Raw genomic sequence first — 26937 nt, forward strand, 5'->3', positions numbered from 1 at the left:
CGCAGCGTATAGCCTAGCCCTCATTCCACAAACAGTGCCAGTTAAAGATAAAAAAAAATAAAAAATAAAACTGTAGCTAGCCCACAACACACTTTCAAATCCTCTTAGGGTCAAACAACCGGTCCCTAGGAGGATTTGAAAGTGTGACAGAGTCAGAGTAATGTAATGGAAACGTTAACTAGGTCACAGGATGTAGGAGTGTTACAGAGGTCCATGTGTCACTGAGGAGTGTTGACTGCTCAGCAGTAAAAGGTGTCAGAGAGACAGTGAGGAGTGTTGACTGCCCAACAGTAAAAGGTGTCAGAGAGACAGTGAGGAGTGTTGACTGCCCAACAGTAAAAGGTATCAGAGAGACAGTGAGGAATGTTGACTGCCCAACAGTAAAAGGTGTCAGAGAGACCGCTTGTAGTTGTGTATCTGCTGGGTCTTCTCTGATGTGCTGCATCATTCAAATCTCCTGTTGATGTCTGATGCCAGCAGCTCCAGGGAGGGAGGTTAAACGAGTCCACAGGGCTCCTCCTTATTGTCAATGAGATGAGATGAGGGCCTGCCTGCCTGCCTGTTAAAGCTGCTGTCATATTATTACTGCTTCCTCTAGAGGGGCATCCAGGAGCTCCTATTCCACGGGATGGCAGGAGGGAGGGATGGAAGGAGGGGATGGCACGAGGGAGGGAGGGAAGAGAGGGCAGGAGGATTGGCAGGAGGGAAGGAGGAGATGGCAGGAGGGAGGGAGGGAGGAAAGAGATGGCAGGAGGGTGGGAAGAGATGGCAGGAGGTAGGGAAGAGATGGCAGGAGGGAGGTAGGGAAGAGATGGCAGGAGGGAGGGAGGGAAGAGATGGCAGGAGGGAGGGAGGGAAGAGATGGCAGGAGGGAGGGAAGAGATGGCAGGAGGGCAGAGGGAAGGAGGAAGGGAGGGAAGGAGGGAGGAGATGGAGGGAAGGAGGGAGGAGATGGCGGGAGGGAGGAGATGGCGGGAGGGAGGGAGGGAAGGAGGGAGGAGATGGCAGGAGGGGAGGCAGGCGGGATGGAGGGAGGGCGGGCGGGAAGGAGGAGACGGACAGAAGGAGATGAGGGATGCAGCCTGCAAAGGCCAAGATGCACATCAAGCCCCCATCCCCATCACTACCAGCTATGCCACTAGCCTGGCTGCTGAAATAGGATTTGCTACAAGGCAGCTACTGTGCTTTATCAGACAGTGGTAACCTAACGTAGCAGGCGTAAAAGAAACACCGGAAACTAGATCCCCTACATACTGGTATTGACAAGTAGAAAGAAAAATAAATGTCGGGAGGTTCTCTTCTGCACTGTTCAACCAATCTAGTAAATGTGGAGGAGTTAAGATGGAGTGTTGCCTTGTTAACGTCCAAAAGCGGAAGTCACTGGCTGTCTTTTCATTTCCCCTGAAAACTGGAACATCTGGTTGTTGGGGACTGGGTGGAGTCTAAACAGTGGTGGTGTTGCTGGCACCCTTTCCCCTAATAGGCTATTGTACTACTCACGCTCTCCCCCTCTCTGCACTGATTGGGAATCAGCGCAGGCTCTCTGTACGCCACTGCCAAGACCCATTAGTGGACCAGCTTTAGGACCCCGTCCCAACCCAGCAAACCAGGCTGCTAGTTTGAGTGCAGTAAAACTTTTTTGCTCAAAAACGTCTTACACTTTTTTTTTTACCAAGGATATTGTTTTCACTGGAAAAAGTTATAATTAAAATCAGACAACCTAGCTTTAGCATATCTCTGTCATTCTGCATGCAATCCACTAGCCCAGGGTTCTTCAATTCTGGTCCTGGAGGGCCGAAACACTTCTGTTTTTATTTCTACCTGGTAGTTAATTGCAATCACCTGGTGTCCCAGGTCTGAATTAGCCCCTGATTAGAAGGAGAGGATGAAAAACAGAGGTGTCTCGGCCCTCCAGGACCGGAATTGAAGAACCCTGCACTAGCCTGTGGTTACATTTACTGCATAGTGAGAGGAAAAAAACAACCCTGACCCTTCTGGGTGGCCTTGATGCCTCTGCTATGTTTATTTCTCAATGTGTGTGTGTGCGCGCGTATTAGTCGTGAGATGCGAGACTAGTAGCAACTGTGATTATCTCCAAATGGGATTTGCAGGAAAGCCATGCAATGCAATCAGGAGGCCCATTGCTTCATTACAGCAAATAGAACACAATGTTCTAAAACCGTGCTTGGCTTCACATCATGACAATCACACACGCAGTCAACATTATTTTCCCATCATCAAAAGGGAATATTTCCATGCTGTAGCCGAGTGACCCAGATCAGACATCCTGAGCCCAGACTGAGCCTTGTACAGAAATAACTCCCTGCAACTCTCCCATCTCTGACCGTGGAGGAGCGCCAGATTCAATCAAACCTGCCGTGCCACGGTTTATACTGCCTCGGTTTACAAACTAGCTAGTACCTGCAGGAAGGTACGCACAAATGATCTTTCAGTACCTGTAGGAAGGGTACCTGGTATTTCCACAGTAACCAAAGCCCTTCTGAGAATGTAACTTGACCACGGGGGAAAAATGACTTCTATGTTTAGGCTCCACACTATTGCATAAATACGGCAATGTGGGTTCAACTGAATGGGGGTTGTGTGTTAACTTCCCTAAGTCAGCATTTACTGTATGTCTGCTACACATGCACACAAGGTGTCAACTGGAAAAACACTTTAGATTCAGTAGCACCCCTTCAAGACCAGTGACCCTGCTAGAAATGGACCTGTTGGTGACAACTCTAGAGCTGTTGCTGGCCCAGGTCTCTGTGGCTGGCCCAGGTCTCTGTGGCTGGCCCAGGTCTCTTACTGAGACACTTGAAGTCAGCCACACCCTGCCAGCCACAATACCCCTCCTTGTCGTCTCCAGCATGTTCCTCCTCCATATCAGGCTGTGGTCTCAAAAATAGCCATTCTAACACAGCCCTGTCTAAGGGGACTGTTGACATTGTGCAAATATCCGCAGTCAGACAGGCAATCATTCAATGTTGACAAGTCGCTCATTTTGATGGTGCCAGCAAGGTATGCAGACCTATTCTTTAACAGTGCTGCTGTATTGTGAAGCTCATTATGAATGCTTTGTTCAAGTACAGCAGTGGTTCCAACTCCAGTCCTCCAGTAACCCCACAGCACACATTTTTGTCGTAGCCCTGGACAAACATACCTGATTCAGCTCATTGAGGGCCTGATGAATAGTTGACAAGTTGAATCAGGTGTGCTTGTCTGGGGCTACAATAAAACGGTGTACTCGAGGACCGGGGTTGGGAACAATGTTTCATCTAATTTATTTCGGCACTGAGCAAACTTCAGGTCTGCTGAGCGCAAACTTGAACATTGTGAAAATTCTGTGCAACTTCCAGTGCACGTTTACTGTGAACACTGAAGCTGTCCCCGCTTTAAGTTACAGTTAACAGTGGCCAAGTAGTCTACTGTTGTTATTTGATCATAATGTAGGCATACCAGAGTGGCCTACCATCAAAAACAACGGAGAAAATGCATCCCATAACATTTTAACATGGAAATAGCGGTTCTATCATTCAGCCGATAGTAGCAGCAGCCAATGTGTGGTGTTCAATGTAGGCCTACATTCCATAAGAATTTTGAAAGAAACATGCAGGGCTTGACATTAACCTGTTTATCCACTTGTCCTTCAGACAAGGAGGTGACTGAAAATGTTGTTTGATGCAAGAAACCACTTTATAAAATGCATGTATTATTACCATACCATTATTACAGATAATCAGACAAACTATGCTACCCTCTGCCTATTGGCTACTTAGCTTATTCAAGCCTGTGTAAAAATACAACACTGCCCCTTTAAGACAAAAACAAAGCTCTTTACCTGACTTACTTTTCAAAGAGGTCTAGAAATGTACACGTTTTGTGCTCTTATAGGAAGCAATCACTCCCCTATTGCTGACTACAAATGATCTATAACTGGGCGAATAACTCACTAACTAACAAAGGATATGAACAACATGTGCACACGTGGCTACATGCAGCTCTCGCTTTGATCTCAAAACAAGCACATCTACTCACGACCACAGCTGTAAACACAGATCCATATATGGCAATGGTCTATTTGCATATAGGCCTACTGCAAATCTGATTGGTTATGCCACACAGAGTACGGGCCGAGTCATGCCCAATAGAATCCTACTCCGCTGCGTTCTGCCTATAACAAAATCTCTTGCATAGTTTGTTTTGTTGCATTGAAAGTGGGTAATATTGCATTGATTTGATCACAATTGCCACAGTAAAGGGAAACATTGATAGTATTAACAGGGAAATCTCTAGAAAGTTGAGTGAAGTTCAATCTCGTGCTTCTCTCCGTGGGCTGATATTTCTTCTGCGCGCTCTCAGGCTACTGCACGCACACGCGCAGATTAGAGGGAACATTAGTTGGGAACCAGTGAAGTAGAACACATTTTCCTCTGCGCTCACAACTCAACTTGTTTATCTCAGGGTCATATGTGCATGCAGAGAGAGAGACGGGAGTGCAAAATTCAAGATGTGACATCTTTTGAAATGTAGAGATGAAAAGGCTGAGTTGCAAGTTCCATGATGCGTTTCCAACTCTCCTTACATGTCTCTGAAATGTGCAAATGATCCCATTGCCATCCCCCCAGCACCATACATACATGATGACAAGGATTGTCAGAACATGACAGTCTGAGAGCTTTGAGGCAGACTAGTAGTAATTTTCATAAGACACACGAAGCAAGGGAGCAAACTGGATCTAAACTGAAAAATAATACTCAAATGCTTTGTGCCTTCAATAAATTGTTGTGGAGTAAAAAGACATGCCCTGAAACAAAACCCCACTACCCAGTCTTCAGAGAGACTATCTTCAGTGGATATCATAAATATTCACACCCCTTGGATTTTTCCACATTTTGTTGCATTACAAAGTGGGATTGAAATGTATATAATTGTGATTTTTGTTTGTCACTGATCTACACTAATTACCTCACTGTCAAAGTGAAAAGAAAATTATATACATTTTTACTAATTTATAAAAAATAAAAAAGCAAGCCTAAATAAGTTCTGGAAACCAAATTTGCTTGACAAATCATATAATAAGTTGCATGGATTCACTGTGTGCAATAATAGTGTTTAACATAATTTTTGACTACCTCATCTCTGTACCCCATACACATAATTATCTGTAAGGTCCCTCAGTCGAGTAGTGTATTTGAAAACACAGATTCAACCAAAGACCATGGGGGCTTTTTCCAATGCCTCGCAAAGGGCACCTATTGGTAGATGGGTAAAAAGCAGACATTGAATATTCCTTTAAGCATGGTGAAGTTATTAATTACACTGTAGATGGTGTATCAATACACTGAGTCACTACAAAGATACAGGCGTCCTTCCTAACGGCGCAGTCAGCAGAGGAAGGAAGCCGCGTAGGGATTTCACCATGAGGCCAGTGGTGATTTTAAAACAGTAACAGATGGCTGTGATGGGGGAAAACTGAGGATGGATCAACATTGTATTTACTCCACAATACTAACCTAAATGATTGAGGGAAAAGGAAGCCTGTACAGAATAAAAATATTCCAAAACATGCATCCTGTTTGCAACAAGGCACTAAACAAATAATAATGCAAAACATTTGCCAAAGGACTTCACTTTTTGTTCTGAATACAAAGTGTTATGTTTGGGGCAAATCCAACACAACACATTCCTGAGTATTACTCAGCATGGTCAAATCAAATCAAATTGTATTTGTCACATACACGTGTTTAGCAGATGTTATTGCGGGTGTAGCGAAATGCTTGTGCTTCTAGCTCCGACAGTGCAGCAATACCTAACAAGTAATTTCTAACAATTTCACAACATATACCCAATACACACAAATCTAGTAAGGAATGGAATTTAAGAATATATACATTTGGACAAGCAATGACAGAGCGGCATGGACTAAGATACAGTAGAATATTATAGAATAGAATACAGTATATACATATGAGATGAGTAGTGCAAGATATGTAAACATTATTAAAAAGTGACTAGTGTTCCATTTTTTAAAGTGGCCAGTGATTTCAATTGGCAGCAGCAGCCTCTAATGTGCTAGTGATGGCTATTTAACAGTCTGATGGCCTTGAGATAGAAGCTGTTTTTCATTCTCATGTTATGGGTATGCTTGTCATTGGCAAAGACTAGCAATTTTTCAGGATTAAAAACCCCAGAATGGAACTAACCACAGGCAAAATCCTAGAGGAACACCTGGTTCAGCCTGCATTCTACCAGACACTGGGAGATGAATTCACCTTTCAGCAGGACAATAACCTAAAACACATGGTCAAATTTACACTGCGGTTGCTTACCAAGACAGTGAATGTTCCTGCGTGGCCTAATTACAGTTTTGACTTAAATCTGCTTTAAAATCTATGGCAAGACTTGAAAATACCTGTCTTGCAATGATCAACAACCAACTTGACAGAGCTTGAAGAATTGGACTGTCTAAATATTGTACAATCCAGGTATACAGAGCTCTAAAGAGACTTACCCCAAAAGACTCACCGCTGTAATCACTGCCAAAATGTGTTTCTAACATGTATTGATTGACTCTGGGTGAATACTCATCTAAATCATGATGTTTTATTTTTCATGTTAGAATTTGTCTTCCACTTTTACATGAGTATTTTATGTAGATTGTTGACAGAAAATGACAATTAAATTCATTTTTATCCCACTTTGTAACAATAAAATGTGAAGAAATCCAAAGGAGATGAATACTTAAGATCTGCACTGTACATCCTCGTGGCTCCATTTCAACGTGATGATTGTCAAGCACTCAAAAGGATTTAACACAACAACCAGGCACAGAAACAGCGGCAGGCAGTGATTTGAGAGGATTTCTGTGCCAATGCTAATAGGTGCATTGGGGTGTGTAGTTTGCCTCTTGCGAGTGACATGAAGAGTAACAGATGTTGAGAGGAGCGAGGCAAAAACAACAGTGCAGCCTGATTAATGCAGACAGCCACGTATCTCTCTCTCTCTCTCTCACACACACACACACACACACACAGAGAGACACAGAAAGAGAGGAGAGAGAGAAAGAGAGCGAGAGAGAGAGAGACTTACGCATCAGTAGTGCTCAATCTCTGTAAAACATTTAGATAATGAATATGATGAGAGAGTAGAGCCCCCAGGAGATGTGGAGATCTCACCACTTGTCTTGAGAGAGAGCAAAGAGACCCCAGGAGATGTGGAGATCTCACCACTTGTCTTGAGAGAGAGCAGAGCCCCCAGGAGATGTGGAGATCACCACTTGTCTTGAGAGAGAGAGCAGAAACCCCAGGAGATGTGGAGATCTCACCACTTATCCTGAGCACAAACGTCCCTTGTATATAACATGGTGGTTAGAGTTTAAGTGCACCCAACTGAGTTGGCATAAAGACAAGATTGGCAAGTCATCACTGGCAGTGAGTAGAAGAAATAGGCTTGTGTGGTGGGAGCCTTGGGAGTCACTCACCGTTGTGCAGCATGCGCCAGGAGATTTAATTACATTATGGAATTCACAACTAAATGTTTGCCAGATAGATATCTTACAGCTATTAAGTTAACGGTCTAAAATGTGCTAAATGCTCTGCAGTTGTGCATTTGGTTTGCTAATTTAGTAGCTAGTTAGCTATCTAAGTGGTTAGCTTCTTCCAAAATCAAGCATTCGCTTGGTAACAGCAGAGAATCCCCTCCTGGATCAAGAGCCTTGCTGTCTAATATTTGTTTTGTGCGTGCAGCAAATTGTGAGTAGCATTTTTGAGTTACTTGTATAGTTTAGGTCAGAAACTGTACAAGATGTTTGCAATGCGCTCGCTAGCATTTAGTTAGCATTCTCTATGGGATTTTAAATATACTTATTAGCATTGCTAAACTTAAGATTAGTATCAGTGGGGTTTGAAAACAGCGGCCCTTGTGTTTAGTGTCGGTATTACTGAATATCCCATTAAGGTCGGTATGAAGGTATGACAATCTGGATACCGCCCAAGCGTAAGAAGAACACAGACAACCTAAGACGTGAACAGCCACTATTAGCAGCCATGACTGAACTTCCCTCCCCACCTCATCCCCTGTCTAGCAAGTCCATCAACCAACCAGGCCCATCACCAGAGTAGGAGCTGCAGCTCATGGACAGTGAGGTCAGTGAATAAGGCATAGGGGCAGGGGTGACACCGACTTGGGTTGAATGGCTGGAACCTGGTTACAGAGAATTACCGCCCAAAACAACTCCCCTCCCTCCTTTTTTTCCCCGGGATAAATACCTGTGAGAAACAGGTAAATTATAATACATTATTTATATGAACAGCATGGCGTGAAATGGAACTGTTAAATTATATGCGATGTCTAAATCTGTCTTCTCTATGGCCTCTGCATGATGAATAATCAATGGTCAGGGTGGGGACAGACAGCCCATCTCAGTATGGAGCGCAGATCACAATGCATGTAGACCTATCATCTCATCATGGTAACTTATTTTCTTGTGACAGGTAGGCCTACATTTGCTGCTGCATAGTCCATGCTACAGCAATATAAAGACTGAATGAGCGTCTAATTTACCCATTCAACTTTCAGGGTTCACCTTATTTTTTAATTGCATCTGCAGAATTTTAAAACAGCCTATCACTCGCAGTCTCGCGCGCTCTCTCAATCAACTCCATTCAAATTGCATCCAAAATAGATAATCCTGTTCTAGATTGTCTAGATGTCCTAGCTTACCTCTTTCAGGTAATACATTCAATGCAGTATTAGCCTTATATTTAGCAAATTAATGATGAGTTATGCGTAATAAGCTTCTAATTTATAGCCTCTGTCGCTTGCGCAATACGCATGCACCTGTGCTCCGCTGGCCTCTCTCCTTAAAAAACGCTCCTTAGCTCTTGGAGTCCCATGCAGGGGAAATTTTTTCATTTCTTATACCAACAGACAATTAGAAGAGAGACGCAAGCTTGTTTGCTGAATGTTATATACAGCATGAAATAGAACTCATGGGTAGTTTGAAAGATGGTGGTAAGCTATAGCAGTTATTTATTCAGACCCATAACCATTCAATCTTTATGAAGAGAAGTGAAAGCCTTCTGAATCTAATTCTAGTCGTATATTATTCAAGAATGTCATTAGAATGATGACGATAAGGACAACGAAACATATTTCATTGAACTGTTGAAAGCGAGGAAGGAATGAAGCAACAATAGAGAGAAAGAGGAGGTAGGCTAATAACATTAGGGGAAATATTATGAAAGATATATATGAGTCAGCCTACAAATTATACAAATAGGACCTATTATATTTCAAAATTAAAATCAAATTCGCTAGCCTATACTTGTAACTTTGTAGGCCACATGTGCTGCAACAGAATCGGATGTTCCCTTCTGCATTATCATGGTTTGAACTATGTGCGTAATTCCAGTCCATACAATACAATACAGTACAGTTCACACTCAAAAAGATTAGCCTACTGGAGCTAGTTTCATTTATTTACCCAAGAGAGCATATAGCTAGCTACATCTATGGGCTTTTATGTTTTTCTGTCGTGCATAATGTGCAGTATAGCCTATATCATATATGTATTGGATAACGGCACAATCATTTGGGCTTTTTTGGGCTTGGGCGCATTAAAATGTCTTTAATGTAGGGCTCATAAAATGTATTTAATGTATGGCTCATCAGGCTCAGGTAGCATGAGGCTTGAATTTTCGATCAAAGCTCTAATCAAATCCAGACATAAGCCTATGTATATGCTTTATAATGCTTTTGAATGACACTTCCGGTTTGGGCAGGAAATACCTTGATACCCAGGAGAAAAGTGATTTATTCTCGGGATGGAACGCTTGTAAAACACCAGGAAAATATTAAACCCTAACATTGACCCCCAGACTGACTGAGGGCCAAGGAAGACCCCACCACGTCAGGGTACATCAGGCCAAGGCGGGGCACTCCCCCTGCGGGAGACAGGGCTGTCTGGTTGATATGAAGTCTGAACCATTAGAACGCATGCGTCCCAAATGGCACCCTATTCCCTATTAAGTGCACTGGTCAAAAGTAGTGCACTATACAGGAAATATGGTCAGCGTGGTATCGAGAATCCTCACGACCTTCATCATCCCAGGATTTACGGTATTACCGTCTTGGTACACAAGGGGGCGCTAAAAACGCAAAGAAAAGCCCATTGGTCGCTTATTACCTGAATGCTAACAAAATTAGCACAAACTAATAGCGAATTTCAAGAGGATGTTAGCTAAATATGCTAATGAGCGCAAACGAAAATAAACTAAATTGCAAAGACAGGCAATCCAGCTCAAAGTTATACAAGTATAAGTAGTAGCTACCAAATGTCATTTTTGGTGAGTTTCGACATTTACAAGCGAATGTGAACGAGAGACATTGTGCAAATAAACAAAGTTGAGACATGCTTGTCTGAAGGAAGAACAGTCCTGGCTCTGGAGCATCATGTGTAAACGCTGTGTCTGTGTGGAGTCGCTAGGGGAACGGGCCTGCCTGCTCTGCTCGGAGAAGAAGGGGGAGGAGCATACGGACCGAGAAGAGAAGAAATTAACGCAAGGAAATCATGATTGCAGAAGTGGCAGCTGTACAGATAACTCATCCAAAGCGCATTGACTTCTCAAACACAGCAGAAAGCTAACACTATATGACGTCCCGTCTCCTTATTAATTCAGCCACTTACTTCGCTAACTAGCTAACTTAAACCAAATACACAGCTGGACTCACCATCTCCCACTTTCTACCGTTGTGCTATTTACAAACAAACACGTGACTGGCTCAACTGTTCTGCTTCATCTCCTAACGTATTGCACAAGTTGACTACAGGTATTAACTTAAATTGGAAGATTTGTTGCTTGTTTTTTAAAACAGATAAATAGTTTTGACGGTATTGAAAAACAATCCCATTACTTTTTCCAAATACCCCAGTATACGGTATATACGTATACCGCCCAAGCCTAGTCCGCACCACTACGTTGGCAAAACCAAAAACTACAGGAAAGACTTACGCTCAGCGATGTTAGAATTGAAAGTCGCCCAGCATAACCCTATTCCTGGGGAGCTACTGGGTATGCAGGCTTTTGCTCCAGCCCTACACTTACACAGCTGTGTAGTGGAAGAATGGGAGAAGGTGATACTTGCGACAGACGACTTGCTGGACTGGGAGCATAGCGTGATGACTCAATCATGATTTTTGACATTGTTTGGATGGCTGACCATCTGTGGGCTATCACAGGCGTCAAACACACCTCATCTGTGGTAATCTCTGGGAAGAGACGTTCCTGGGGTCACTGACGCCAGGAGAGGTGTGAAGACTGATGAAACGTGATGAAAACGTGAAATCGACAAAAGTAATGTTACTGTATGAATTAAATTGTTATGTTTGGATTGTTTCAAGAGTTCATTAAGAGCTACTAATTTTGGTATGTTTTATTGTACAGTCAGTGGATTTATTGTTACAGGGGTTGTTTCAAGAGTTCATAAAGACCTACTAATTTTGGTATGTTTTATTGTACGGTCAGTGGATTTATTGTTACAGGGAAACTTATTTTGTTAGTCGGAATGGCAGATAGGTCAAAGAGGTAGCAACACAGGGGTGTGCCCCTAGCATTTAAATTGAGTTGATTAGGTTAGACTGTGTGTTTTCCTGTTTTTTATTTTTACTAGCAAAGTGCAAAGAAATTTTAATTCAGGTTGGGGGTGAGTTTCCGCTTGAATTGAAGGGCAGTGAATTTGTTTATACTTTGAGAACAAGCTACCAAACTCCTGTGCGTATCACAGTTTTTTCTCAGAGATTATTCTGAACTAAAGACACGGGTAACCACGTTAAGAATCCCGAGTGGCGCAGTGGTCTAAAGGCACTGCATCGCAGTGCTAGCTGTGCCACTAGAGATCCTGGTTTGTGTCCAGGCTCTGTCGCAGCCGGCCGCGACCGGGAGACCCATGGGCGGCGCACAATTGGTCCAGCATCGTCCAAGGTAGGGGAGGGTTTGGCCGCCAGGGATGTGGGTTCGTTTCCCACGGGGGGCCAGTATAAAATAAAATAAAATAAAAAATGTATGCATTCACTAACTGTAAGTCGCTCTGGATAAGAGCGTCTGCTAAATGACTAAAATGTAAATGTAAGAATGTCAGCCTATTGATGATAGAGTAAATGACTGTTAGTCTGGAATGTTCTTTTGTGACTAATAAATTATATTAGTTGAATTGAGTAAATGCATTCCTCATTATACAGAGTAATTCGTTGATTGACTATATGTTTATAATTTAGCAGGTCTATTGGTAGCTGTTATATAGCCTACACTATGCATAGCACATGTTTGGGTACCACCTTGTCATCCCTGATCTGCTTGCCTCAAATAAATTCATGCTAGAATTATGGTCGCCAGGATTAGCTATTTGTATCTGTTAATAATTGTATAACGGTGCAAGTTAGACAAACGTTAATTATAGTCATACTGAGAGGTGATGTAAGGCTTGCTACCTTGACTAGATTCCTCCAGAGATGTACAGGGCCCGTTGCACATACAGTTGAAGTCGGAAGTTTACATACACCTTAGCCAAATACATTTAAACTCAGTTTCACACAATTCCTGACATTTAATCCTAGTAAAATGTTTCTGTTTTAGGTCAGTTAGGATCACCACTTTATTTTAAGAATGTGAAATGTCAGAATAATAGGAGAGAGAATGATTTATTTCAGCTTTTATTTCTTTCATCACGCAATTAGTATTTGGTAGCATTGCCTTTAAATTGTTTAACTTAGGTCAAACGTTTTGGGTAGCCTTCCACAAGCTTCCCACAATAAGTTGGGTGAATTTTGGCCCATTCCTCCTGACAGAGCTGGTGTAACTGAGTCAGGTTTGTAGGCCTCCTTGCTCGCATATGCTTTTTCAGTTCTGCCGACAAATATTCTATAGGATTGAGGTCAGGGCTTTGTGATGGCCACTTGTTGTCCTTAAGACATTTTGTCACAACTTCGGAAGTATGCTTGGGGTCATTGTCCATTTGGAAGACCCATTTGCGACCAAGCTTTAACTTCCTGACTGATGTCTTGAGATGTTGCTTCAATATATCCACATAATTGTCCTTCCTCATGATGCCATCTATTTCGTGAAGTGCACCAGTCCCTCCTGCAGCAAAGCACCCCCACAGCATGATGCTGCCACCCCGTGCTTCACGGTTGGGATGGTGTTCTTCGGCTTACACCCCCCTTTTTCCTCCAAATATAACGATGGTCATTATGGCCAAACAGTTATATTTTTGTTTAATCAGACCAGAGGACATTTCTCCAAAAAGTATGATCTTTGTCCCCATGTGCAGTTGCAAACCATAGTCTGGCTTTTTTATGGTGGTTTTGGAGCAGTGGCTTCTTCCTTGCTGAGCGGCCTTTCAGGTTATGTCGATATAGGACTCGTTTTACTGTGGATATAGATAATTTTGTACCGGTTTCCTCCAGCATCTTCACAAGGTCCTTTGCTGTTGTTCTGGGATTGATTTGCACTTTTCGCACCAAAGTACGTTCATCTCTAGGAGACATAACGCGTCTCCTTCCTGAGCGGCTGCGTGGTCCCATGGTGTTTATACTTGCGTACTATTGTTTGTACAGATGAATGTGGTACCTTCAGGCGTTTGGAAATTGCTCCCAAGGATGAACCATACTTGTGGAGGTCTACAATTATTTGTCTGAGGTCTTGGCTGATTTCTTTAGATTTTCCCATGATGTCAAGCAAAGAGGCACTGAGTTTGAAGGTAGGCCTTGAAATACATCCACAGGTACACCTCCAATTGACTCAAATGATGTCAATTAGCCTATCAGAAGCTTCTAAAGCCATGACATCATTTTCTGGAATTTTCCAAGCTGTTTAAAGGCACAGTCAACTTAGTGTATGTAAACTTCTGACCCACTGGAATTGTGATACAGTGAATTATAAGTGAAATAATCTGTCTCTAAACAATTGTTGGAAAAATTACTTATGTCATGCACAAAGTAGATGTCCTAACCGACTTGCCAAAACTATAGTTTGTTAACAAGAAAATCTGTGGAGTGGTTGAAAAACGAATTTTAATGACGCCAACCTAAGTGTATGTAAACTTCGACTGTAATATTGAAGTCAGATTGATGAATGTAGTTTATTATTATATTCAACATAATGGTTGGAAAATGAACTCTTCTATAAATGGTGACCCCCTCCTCAGTTTCCACAGCCTTACAGCTGATTCAGCTAAACAAGGTCCTGAGGTGCAGTTGATATATAGAATCAGGTGTTAGATTAGTGAACTAACAAACTCCTGCAGGAGGACAGCTCTCCAGGAGTGTAGCTTGGTATCCAAGCCTCTCTGGACAGGTTCACAAGATGCCTTTTCACACTGCAGTGTTCTTAGCCCCGGGCTATCTTAGCACCAGGCTAGACTGGCCCTGGGCTAGCTTAGCCTGTGTTCACACAAGCATTTGTTAACCCTGGGCTAAGCTTTAGGCCTGGGATTCACGCTTGTATTCCAAAGCTTTGTACAAAAACATTCATCTTGCCCCTGTACAGAGAATGCTGTGCACGAACGAGACAACTTATCTGATCCAGGCAAAATCAAGCAACAATATTATCATCATGGATATATCCAATTAAATGTAAATAAAAAGCTTCGAAAATAGGAAAATTGAGTGTTTGCTGCCCTTCCAGCTGTAGAGTTTGTAGCTTTAGTTGGCTAAGTGAGAAGATATAGGCCTCCTGTAGCTCAGTTGGTATAGCATGGCGCTTGCAACGTCAGGGTTGTGGGTTCGATTCCCACGGGGGGCCAGTATGAAAAATGTATGCACTCACTAACTAAGTCGCTCTGGATAAGAGCGTCTGCTAAATGACTGAAATGTAAATGTAAGATGTTAGCCAGCCTGCTGCATAGCAACCATTTTTGTTAGGCATAGCAACCAATGTTTATGCACTGATGAAAGTATTTAGTTTTTTGTCCTCAGATGGAAGGATGAAATAGTATTAATTTACTTATCAAAATAACATGCAGAACACATTACATCACAAGCATATGTCAATTAAGTGTCAGTGCAGCTTTTGTGATTGGACAGTGAGCATTCTAGGCATTGTTCTTGACCCTGATTCACACTGGCTATTTTGGTACTGTGTTTCTGGGACTAACCCCGAAAAGTCGGCGCTAACCCTGGTCCGGAGCAGGGCCAGCTAGCCCTGGGCTAAGGTTGGTGCTAGCCCACTTTAGATTGTGCATGTGGGAACTCTCCCTAAGCCCCAGGTTAAAATCTCCCTTAGCCCAGGGCTATGGAGGCACTTAGCCCTGGGCTAAGGTGCAGTGTGAACACGCCTAAGGATCCCACAGTTTGGATCGACAACGGAGGGATGACAGAGAGATGTGGCTGTGGACAAAAATTGAGTGAAAGTAGCAGGAGAACTCATTTCCTTGCTTTGATCAAGTTATATTGTTAGGAATCTTTGGTTAAAATAGATCTTCAGTTGAGTGATTTAGAGGACAGTAGAACACACTGCCTGCTGCTATACCCGAATTAGGCCTACTGCTTTTGGTATGTCCTGAAAACATATGTACTGCTTTTGGTATGTCCTGAAAACATATGTACTGCTTTTGGTATGTCCTGAAAACATATGTACTGATTTTGGTATGTCCTGAAAACATATGTACTGCTTTTGGTATGTCCTGAAAACATATGTACTACTTTTGGTATGTCCAGAGAATTGCCTTGCCAGTTGCACATACAGCTGCATTCTCTGACCATTTCTGAGGCTGACGTCAAAGGGAAAAGGTTATACACACACTCCTGCAAAACCATATTTAATTTCAGAATTGGCTAAAATTAGGTTACAGTTAGGGTTACGGGTTTGGTTAAGGGATACTTTGGGAGTTCTGCAACCAAAAACATTTTGTTTAGTTTTTTTGTTGTTGATGTATTATTTAACACCTTACTTTTAGGGACTAAACTATCTCCATATATACTTTAAACTGATACCCGGCTACCTTCAGACTAGTCTTGTGAGGCTGCTTGTGGACGTCCTAGAGCAAAACAACCGAAATGTACGTGTTCGTGAGAGTCTCACCTTTCCATAGAGGGGTCACATTAGAGTGTAGGCCAAGTTTTTCAGACGCTACAGACAAAAGTTGGCAGATCAGATGTATCGACCTCAGACAAGTCCTGTGACGCTTGTGGGGCTCGTAGAGCAAAACGGAGAACACCATCGTGTTCGTGAGAGTCTCATCTTTCCATAGAGTGGTCATAACAGTTCAGACGCTATTGACGTTTTCACGAGAAGACCAATTTTCAGGATGTCTCATGGTCTGAAAAACACAGCTTTAGTGCTGCCAACCTTCACCACAGATGCAGAAGTGCGACATCGGCGGATGCAGTGGATTGAGACTCAGCCCATACAAAATAATACATCTCTATCTTAAACTGGCAGATTGATGGGGATTTTTGGATTATGCTAATTAGATTTCGGCGGGGCCGCGGACATCGACTCTAGGGGGTTCTCTCTGGAGCGGGCGGGTGGCGGTGTCAAAGACAGTACAGTATGAAGATAGGCAGAAACTGCTTCTCCAATAGAAATCCCAGATCACACTTGTAGGCGAGGTCATGGCGACATTGCCTAACTAAGATCATGTGCAGAAACACGTCATCGGGTATAATGGTCATCTTGCGCCAAACTATGCACGTGCAGGCTGTCAAATCAAAGGCCCTTTGCTATAGTTCTTTTTGAGGAAAATGAAAATGTGTAAGTGTGTCACTTTCACGAGGTTGGAGTAACATGTTCAACTACTTAAGACCTTGTTTGAAAAAAAGTTTGGCCCAAATCAGAGGTTAGGTACGATATTTATTGAATATTATACGAATCCTATAAATTAAAATGCAATCAATTATTCATTTCTCAGAGATCCAGGATTACATTCCAACAAAATAATGTTGCAGGAATGCTAATCTTATGTTTCTAACTACAGAAATGATTTCAGAACAATCTGAGCTTTTGGGTGACATGGCTTGCTGAAATTACATGGAACGACCCTGATATTATGGTCACTGCTATTGCAATGCCAAGCAGCAATATTGTTCATGATGGAGATGCAGCCTGGCTTAGGAACAACGCATGCTACACTACATGACCAAAAGTATGTGGAGACCTGCTTGAACATCTCATTCCAAAATAATGGGCATTAATATGGAGTTGGTCCGCCCTTTGCTGCAATTACAGCCTCCACTCTTCTGGGAAGGCTTTCCACCAGATGTTGGAACATTGTTGCATGGACTTGCTTCCATTCAGCCACGAGAGCATTAGTGAGGTAGGGTACTGATGTTGGGTGATTAGGCCTGGCTCGCTGTCTGCGTTCCAATTCATCCCAAAGGTGTTCGATGGGGTTGAGGTCAGGGCTCTGTGCAGGCCAGTCAAGTTCTTCCACACCGATCTCAACAAACCATTTCTGCATGGACCTTGCTTTGTGGACGGGGCATTGTCATTCTGAAACAGGAAAAGGGCCTTCCCCAAACTGTTGCCACAAAGTTGGAAGCACAGAATCGGCTATAATGTGATTGTATGCTGTAGCGTTAAGATTTCCCTTCACTGGAACTAAGGGGCCTAGCTTGAACCATGCAAAACAGCCCCAGACCCTTATTCCTCCACCAAACTTTACAGTTGGCACTATGCATTGGGGCAGGTAGCGTTCTCCTGGCATCCGCCAAACCCAGATTCCTCTGTCAGACTGCCAGATGGTGAAGCATGATTCATTACTCCAGAGAACGCGTTTCCACTGCTCCAGAGTAAAATGGCAGCGAGCTTTACATCACTCCAGCCGACGCTTGGCATTGCTCATGGTGATCTTAGGCTTGTGTGCGGATGCTCGGCCATGGAAACCCATTTCATGAAGCTCCCGACGAACAGTTATTGTGCTGACGTTGCTTCCAGAGGCAGTTTGGAACTTGGTAGAGTGTTGCAACCGAGGACAGAAGATTTCTACGTGCTACAGCACTCGGCGGTCCCATTCTGTGAGCTTGTGTGGCCTACCAGTTCGTGGCTGAGCCGTTGTTTCTCCTAGACGTTTCCACTTCACAATAACATCACTTACAGTTGACCAGGGCCGCTCTAGCAGGGCAGAAATTTGACGAACTGACTTGTTGGAACGGTGGCATCCTATGACAGTGCCACGTTGAAAGTCACTGAGATCTTCAGTAAGGCCATTCTATTGCCAATGTTTGTCTGTGGAGATTGCATGGCTGTGCGCTCAATTTTATACACCGGTCAGCAACGGGTGTGGCTGAAATAGCCGAATCCACTAATTTGAAGGGGTGTCCATATACTTTTGTATATACACTGCTCAAACAAATAAAGGGAACACTAAAATAACACATCCTAGATCTGAATGAATGAAATAATCTTATTAAATACTTTTTTCTTTACATAGTTGAATGTGCTGACAACAAAATCACACAAAATGTATCAATGGAAATCAAATTTATCAACCCATGGAGGTCTGGATTTGGAGTCACCCTCAAAATTAAAAGTGGAAAACCACACTACAGGCTGATCCAACTTTGATGTAATGTCCTTAAAAACAAGTCAAAATGAGGCTCAGTAGTGTGTGTGGCCTCCACGTGCCTGTATGACCTCCCTACAACGCCTGGGCATGCTCCTGATGAGGTGGTGGATGGTCTCCTGAGGGATCGCCTCCCAGACCTGGACTAAAGCATCCGCCAACTCCTGGACAGTCTGTGGTGCAACGTGGCGTTGGTGGATGGAGCGAGACATGATGTCCCAGATGTGCTCAATTGGATTCAGGTCTAGGGAACGGGCGGGCCAGTCCATAGCATCAATGCCTTCCTCTTGCAGGAACTGCTGACACACTCCAGCCACATGAGGTCTAGCATTGTCTTGCATTAGGAGGAACCCAGGGCCAACCGCACCAGCATATGGTCTCACAAGGGGTCTGAGGATCTCATCTCGGTACCTAATGGCAGTCAGGCTACCTCTGGCGAGCACATGGAGGGCTGTGTGGCCCCCCAAAGAAATGCCACCCCACACCATGACTGACCCACCGCCAAACCGGTCATGCTGGAGGATGTTGCAGGCAGCAGAACGTTATCCACGGCGTCTCCAGACTCTGTCACGTCTGTCACATGTGCTCAGTGTGAACCTGCTTTCATCTGTGAAGAGCACAGGGCGCCAGTGGCGAATTTGCCAATCTTGGTGTTCTCTGGCAAATGCCAAACGTCCTGCACGGTGTTGGGCTGTAAGCACAACCCCCACCTGTGGACGTCGGGCCCTCATACCACCCTCATGGAGTCTGTTTCTGACCGTTTGAGCAGACACATGCACATTTGTGGCCTGCTGGAGGTCATTTTGCAGGGCTCTGGCAGTGCTCCTCCTGCTCCTCCTTGCACAAAGGTGGAGGTAGCGGTCCTGCTGCTGGGTTGTTGCCCTCCTACGGCCTCCTCCACGTCTCCTGATGTACTGGCCTGTCTCCTGGTAGCGCCTCCATGCTCTGGACACTACGTTGACAGACACAGCAAACCTTCTTGCCACAGCTCGCATTGATGTGCCATCCTGGATGAGCTGCACTACCTGAGCACTTGTGTGGGTTGTAGACTCCGTCTCATGCTACCACTAGAGTGAAAGCACCGCCAGCATTAAAAAGTGACCAAAACATCAGCCAGGAAGCATAGGAACTGAGAAGTGGTCTGTGGTCACCACCTGCAGAACCACTTCTTTATTGGGTGTGTCTTGCAAATTCCTTATAATTTCCACCTGTTGTCTATTCCATTTGCACAACAGCATGTGAAATGTATTGTCAATTAGTGTTGCTTCCTAAGTGGACAGTTTGATTTCACAGAAGTGTGATTGACTTGGAGTTACATTGTGTTGTTTAAGTGTTCCCTTAATTTTTTTGAGCAGTGTATATAGTGTACTTCAGTCAACGGTCCCCACTAGGTTACATTTTACTGGACTTGTTGTCAAAAGTTAATGCATCACAAGTTACTTGGAGTAGGCAATGAATTCGTTTGGATCTTTGTGTTTGCCATATGACAAGGAGTGGCAAGCAGTGGAATGATCGCAAACAGGTCTGGTAAGCAGGCTAATAATACTACAGATACTGAGAGGAATGTCTGAACGTGAGAGTGTAAAAAAATATATTGTTTCCCACTACAAAACCCCAAAGTATTAGCATAATCAGTGTAGGCTATAAAACTATGAATGCGCCCAACGTAAGGCTAATTTCACATTGCCCATGACACATCACACAGTCACAGTGCTTAACACAGATTCAACAGAAGGTTCATCTGGGGGTCAAATGTGGGATTCACCACTGATGGAAAAATCCATGGAAGCAGACGGACAGGCAGCGATTGGAAAGGGCTGCTGCTGTGCTTCGTTCTTCAATGTCTACGTCCCAAATAGCACTCTATTCTTTTGTAATAGTGCACTACTTATAACCAGAACCCTATGGGCCCTGGTCAAAAGTAGTGCACTAAATAGTGAATAGGGTCCCATTTGGGATGCAACCAAAGTAATTCCCAGTCATTTCTCTCAGGTCAGTGAAAATAATAATTACTGTTAATCATCTGCCTCCCTCCATCCCTCACTCTATCCATCCCTCCCTGTGCAATCACAGTGTGAAACTGGTTAATTCAGCCAGATGGGTATTCTTCTGTTCACGCCAGGACAACCTTCTTCCTCAGTTTATAACACACAAAGAGAGGGTCATTTCCAACACTATACACTGAAATGTGTTTAATTAGTGATAATCATTAATGTATGAAAATATGGAAGAGCTGGGAATCACGATGCAAGGTCAGTCATGATTATTGATGAGGGAAAATGTATCCAGTTACATATCACAATATTTAAAAAATTGACAATATTATATCAACACTTTGACTCCCAAGTATCAATTTGTAAAATAAAAATACATAAAATCATATAAAATCCATATTTTTAAAGTGAGCCAACATGTTTTCAGCACTTTAATTTTTTTTGACTTCTCTCATGGTCTCGGCTCAGACATATAGTGAGCAATATGTTTGGAATATCAAATCACCATAAACATCGCAGTATCGAATCGCAATACATATAGAATCTTAATACATATCACATCGCCACCTAAGTATCGTGAGGTCCCTGGCAATTCCCAGCCCTAGTTGTGATCGAATCAAAGTAGTAATAAATTGCTTTTTAATAGGTAGCCTATAAGATTGAAAGTACCTGATAAAGATTGAAGTGGTGGTGGACTTAACTCAATTAGTCTATTAATTGAGTAGCTATGTGGTTTAATTGAGTAGCTATGTGGTTGGTACAGCAGAGACAGGGCCCTTAGTAGACTTTTGGAAAAAGTCCCACAAATGTATTAATAGCAGACGTGTCACATCCACAGCGGCAGGCAATGTGAACCTGAGCTGTCAAGTGGAGCGCTACAGCAGAGGAGTCTGCTGCACGGATCACGGGGAGAGAGAAGCTGGGAACATTCACGCCGGCCGGCATTGAACAGTAACACTACACAGACGCAGACAGAGACACACACCTCAAAGAGCTCTGTTCTTTATGAGTTCAGCTCTGGCATGGCTGCCCTCTCTGACCGATAGAGCTTTAGAGATGGCTGGTCTGGTGGCTGGTCAGTTACAAGCCTATATCCACATAGCCATGACACGTGTACTGGACAACCTGCCAACTTGGCCACACAGCCAGGCAGAATGGAGAGTGGGGTTGCTGCTCAGGGTCTCAGAGTGAAAGGTTACTGTCAAGGTTTTAGGAGGTGAGAAATACCATTGAACCTGACACACCGACATATATCAAGACTCTACTTAGATCCAAGGGGTCAAAGCAAAGAGGGTACACACACACACTAGTACAGACCTGAAAATAGCTTGTACGAAGTGTAAGCCACTTGTATGACTTGAGGCAGTGGTAACTGGGAAGCTCAATGTCAAGAACCTATTGACATACCCTGGTCTCATCCTGAGCAGAGCAGCTAGACTACACCAGACCTGACAGTTCCTCACATCATTAGTGGAACCTGCATTAGTGGAATTAGAACAGGCTGAAAACATGCGCTGAGTGTGCGTCAGGGAGGGAACATAAACATTCCGATTATCACTCACACCGCACACACGATTAGTCCCTACATATTTATATACTAGCCTCGTCGAGTCGCCCTCATGGACTCCCCATTGACTTTCATTTGGAAACATTACATCACCATCAGCCCGTCTGCTTTATGGGCCTGAGGCTCATAGAGGATCTGTCCATTTTAATCTATGTAGCAAGGCTGAAGTAACCCTCTTCAATCATCAAATTAAACAAACTTACTGCACATTCATTGCATAGTAAGCCTACTTCCAACATTTAGTGGATTTTTCAGGAGACGTTTGCCATACATTGCCTTTCCAAGAGGGGTTGAATATAAATACTCTCAGCTGATAAAGTCACAGTAAATGTCTTTAAATTGTGTTTTTCAACATTTATATACAACAGGTTATTTCTGAGGAGCAATGTCTAACCATGAGCGGTGCAAGGTCACCAACACCAGTCAGGAAAGCTTGTTCCATCAGATGCTTGGGCCAAATCCCAAACGGCACCCTACTATACACCCTACCATTTGGAATGCAGCATTGTTGTGGCATCATCCTCAGACTGGACTCCGCCTCCTTGACACCTCCAGCACCTACAACACTCTGTTCTGTCAGACTGACCTAATCCTCCTTGACACCTCCAGCACCACAGCCCCTACAACACTCTGTTCTGTCAGACTGACCTAATCCTCCTTGACACCTCCAGCACCTACAACACTCTGTTCTGTCAGACTGGCCTAATCCTCCTTGACAACTCCAGTACCATGTTCTGTCAGACTGGCCTAATCCTCCTTGACACCTCCAGCCCCTACAACACTCTGTTCTGTCAGACTGGCCTAATCCTCCTTGACAACTCCAGTACCATGTTCTGTCAGACTGGCCTAATCCTCCTTGACACCTCCAGCACCTACAACACTCTGTTCTGTCAGACTGGCCTAATCCTCCTTGACAACTCCAGTACCATGTTCTGTCAGACTGGCCTAATCCTCCTTGACACCTCCAGCACCTACAACACTCTGTTCTGTCAGACTGGCCTAATCCTCCTTGACACCTCCAGCACCTACAACACTCTGTTCTGTCAGACTGGCCTAATCCTCCTTGACAACTCCAGTACCATGTTCTGTCAGACTGGCCTAATCCTCCTTGACACCTCCAGCACCTACAACACTCTGTTCTGTCAGACTGGCCTAATCCTCCTTGACAACTCCAGTACCATGTTCTGTCAGACTGGCCTAATCCTCCTTGACACCTCCAGCACCTACAACACTCTGTTCTGTCAGACTGGCCTAATCCTCCTTGACAACTCCAGTACCATGTTCTGTCAGACTGGCCTAATCCTCCTTGACACCTCCAGCACCACAGCCCCTACAACACTCTGTTCTGTCAGACTGGCCTAATCCTCCTTGACACCTCCAGTACCATGTTCTGTCAGACTGGCCTAATCCTCCTTGACAACTCCAGTACCATGTTCTGTCAGACTGGCCTAATCCTCCTTGACAACTCCAGTACCATGTTCTGTCAGACTGACCTAATCCTCCTTGACAACTCCAGTACCATGTTCTGTCAGACTGGCCTAATCCTCCTTGACAACTCCAGCACCACAGCCCCTACAACACTCTGTTCTGTCAGACTGGCCTAATCCTCCTTGACAACTCCAGTACCATGTTCTGTCAGACTGACCTAATCCTCCTTGACAACTCCAGTACCATGTTCTGTCAGACTGGCCTAATCCTCCTTGACAACTCCAGCACCACAGCCCCTACAACACTCTGTTCTGTCAGACTGACCTAATCCTCCTTGACACCTCCAGCACCATGTTCTGTCAGACTGGCCTAATCCTCCTTGACACCTCCAGTACCATGTTCTGTCAGACTGGCCTAATCCTCCTTGACACCTCCAGTACCATGTTCTGTCAGACTGGCCTAATCCTCCTTGACACCTCCAGTACCATGTTCTGTCAGACTGGCCTCATCCTCCTTGACACCTCCAGCACCACAGCACCCTGTTCTGTCATTACACAGAGTGAGGAACAAACGTGGCAGAGTGACAACAAACAGCCACAGGGCTGGCAGTAGGCTGGAGTGTGTCTCTCTCTCATTGGTCACATTCCAAGAAAAGTGTTCATCATTAATATACACCCACATGCCCAACAGTTTCCTCTCTTTTTTACAATGACTCTTGCTCATTCACATTCCTGGCCTCATGCTACCTCTGGTGTTCTCTGAGCAGTTACAAAAAACATCAGCTGCACACTCTGGGTGTGTCTCAAATGGCAGCCTGTTCCCTATATAGTGCATGTGCGCTACTTCTGATCAGAGCCCTATGGGATTCTGGTCAAAGGTAGTGCACATTATAGGGAATAGGATGCCATTTGGGATGTTTACTCTGCCTGGCCCTCCATCCCCAATCACAGGTGACGGAGGGCGAGGGGGTGAGAGATTAGGATTATTTTTTTTGCCAGGCTCTCTCTCAGAAATTCTGACCAATGGTCCTGAGACAAGAGCCACCAAAACATAACAGTACGCAAGCCAAGAGCCATGAGACTGTGGAGCAGAGCCAATGGTCATAGGTAAGCTCTACTCTCTCACACTTACACTCTGGAGTGCTCACCCATCCCACCAGTCCAGGGCCAGGCAACACTACTGCTGCTGGCTCAATGTTTGTTCAGAGAGAGGGCGAATTTATGGATTAGAGGTAGTGAGATGGCCTGTGACACAGCTCTGGACTGAGAGGCTGCAGGATGGAATATTGATTTGGCAGGGCTAAGCTGGAAACCATGTAGATTGTGTGCGAGGCTTCCACTGGCTATCATGTAGAAATGTGTTTTAATCAACCCCACAATATCAATAGTAAAATGTTTAAATCAGGGCTTCAGTACTAGATGTTCAGTAAAAACAAAGGATGGATCAACTGTCCTGCTTAGAGCCGGTGATTGTAACCAGGCTGCAATTAACAGCAGTCAGCCTTCTCTCTTCTCTCTAGGGACCTTCATCTGACGCACAACCATGACAATTACAACACAACACAGGCTGCACACACAGCCCCAGACCTATTACTGTAAGATAAGATGCTCTGTCATTCTTTGCAAAGAAACAACAGTGTGTGTGAGTGAGTGAGTGAGTGAGTGAGAGAGAGTGACCACAGTTTCCTCAGGTTGCAGTTACACCCTACAAGTGTGACAGGCATAGTCAAATAGGGGAAGCAATAATAGCTAACCCAAATGCTTATCAAAAGCATTATCATGCATAGGGCCTATTTTTAGAGATTTTAGTCTTCATAACATTGGAGTATTTCAGACTCTCCTTTCAAATGTCTGGGACAGTGAAATGTTAAAGAAATAGGGTGTATCATAGAATATAAGTAATCATCTTACAAATGATTTGATATGTAAATGCCTGGTTAGACACGGGAGGCTATTGTATAAGTCAGTGCTGCTGCTGTATGCACTACGGTCAGTCCAGTCAGTCCACACAGGAAATCAATGAGCCAGTTAAGTGCAAAGAAACACTCTAGGCACCAACACCAGGAGAACTGGCCTTGTGTATCATAGCAACACATAGCCTGTGGTTATGAACAATGCACATCTAATAGCAGTAACTTGCTTCCCTAGCTACAACATAACCTTGCACTTCTGAAATTGCAAGTTCAAAACCAGCCTAAACCTACATATGTACACAAAAGTAATCCTTTCTAGGCTACGGTAAGGCAATGTCAAAGGTCAGCATACAGCACATTTTTTAGACTACGTGATCCTTAGCGCTCAAGTCCATGCAACAATCTCACAGAATCACCATGGCCCCATGACACAGGGTTGTGAGCTTGCTGATACGAGGCCATTACCTTGAAGGGTTTTCAACACGTGCCTATTAGACTAAGTGCCAAAGATTACAGCCAGTCCAGGTCAATACAATCAAACTATGACTCTAGGAGGTAAGCTATCTATGGCAGACAGCGTCAAACGGCATCCATCTAATGTATCCAGGCTTACAAGCTTAGATTTCTTACCTACTGCCGGAGCATCGTACTCATCTCCCAGCAGGATCTCTGGGGCAGAGTAGGCCAGCGAGCCACAGCTGGTGGTGAGCTTCTTCCCTGGCTGAAACTTGTTGCTGAAGCCAAAGTCAGTGAGCTTCACCAAGCCCTGCTTCTCAAAGAACACCACGTTCTCCGGCTTGAGGTCACGGTGCACCACGTGCAGCCGGTGGCAGTAGGAGATGGCATGGACGATCTGGGCAAAGTACTTCTTGGCCAGCTCCTCGCTGAGGCCCTCCTCGTGCTTCATGATGTAATCGAACATGTCTCCTCCATCGCCCAGCTCCAGGATCAGGTAGAGCTTGGTCTGCGTGTCGATGACCTCGTAGAGCCGGACGATGTTAGGATGCTGCACCAGCTTCATACAGCGCACTTCCTGGAACAGGTGACCCGTGGCAACCGTGTCCAACTTGGTCTTGTCGATGACCTTGACCGCCACCTTCTCCCCCGTGAAGACGTGGCGCGCCAGTTTGACCACGGCGAAGTGGCCCCGGCCCAGCGTCTTGTCCAGGTCATAGAGCCCTGCGATCTTGCCGTCATACCCTCGCTTGAAGCCTGCCATGGCTGGGGATGGGTTTTAAGCAGTCTCGTGGGTCCAGTTTACTTGAACACGTTGGATGTTAATGTCGTGCCCATGATGCCCGCTTCCTAAGAGTCACAATGAGAGAAAATCAAGTCAGAATATCAACAGAACAAAACTTCACTTAAAAGTGACTTTAAGGAAATAAGGCCTACCACCTGACTCAAACCTTCAGCTTGGAACATTCTCACAGATTTGTACTGGGGTGTAATCATTACTTCAAACAGTTGCAAAACGT

General features: G+C 44.3%; 1 protein-coding gene across 1 annotated transcript in view; it reads right to left on the bottom strand.

The window, feature by feature from the left end:
• The window catches only part of LOC311139538 (SNF-related serine/threonine-protein kinase-like), a 62098-nt gene that overhangs the window by 33485 nt on the left and 1676 nt on the right, over positions 1-26937 (bottom strand). Inside the window, exon 2 of the mRNA XM_084174423.1 lies at positions 26093-26767. Within this exon, the coding sequence (XP_084030549.1) occupies positions 26093-26681 (589 nt within the window). The 5' untranslated portion in view covers positions 26682-26767. The remainder of the gene's footprint in view (positions 1-26092; positions 26768-26937) is intronic.

This window comes from Coregonus lavaretus, assembly GCF_964263955.1.
Source record: "Coregonus lavaretus genome assembly, chromosome: 13".
Lineage (NCBI taxonomy): Eukaryota > Metazoa > Chordata > Actinopteri > Salmoniformes > Salmonidae > Coregonus > Coregonus lavaretus.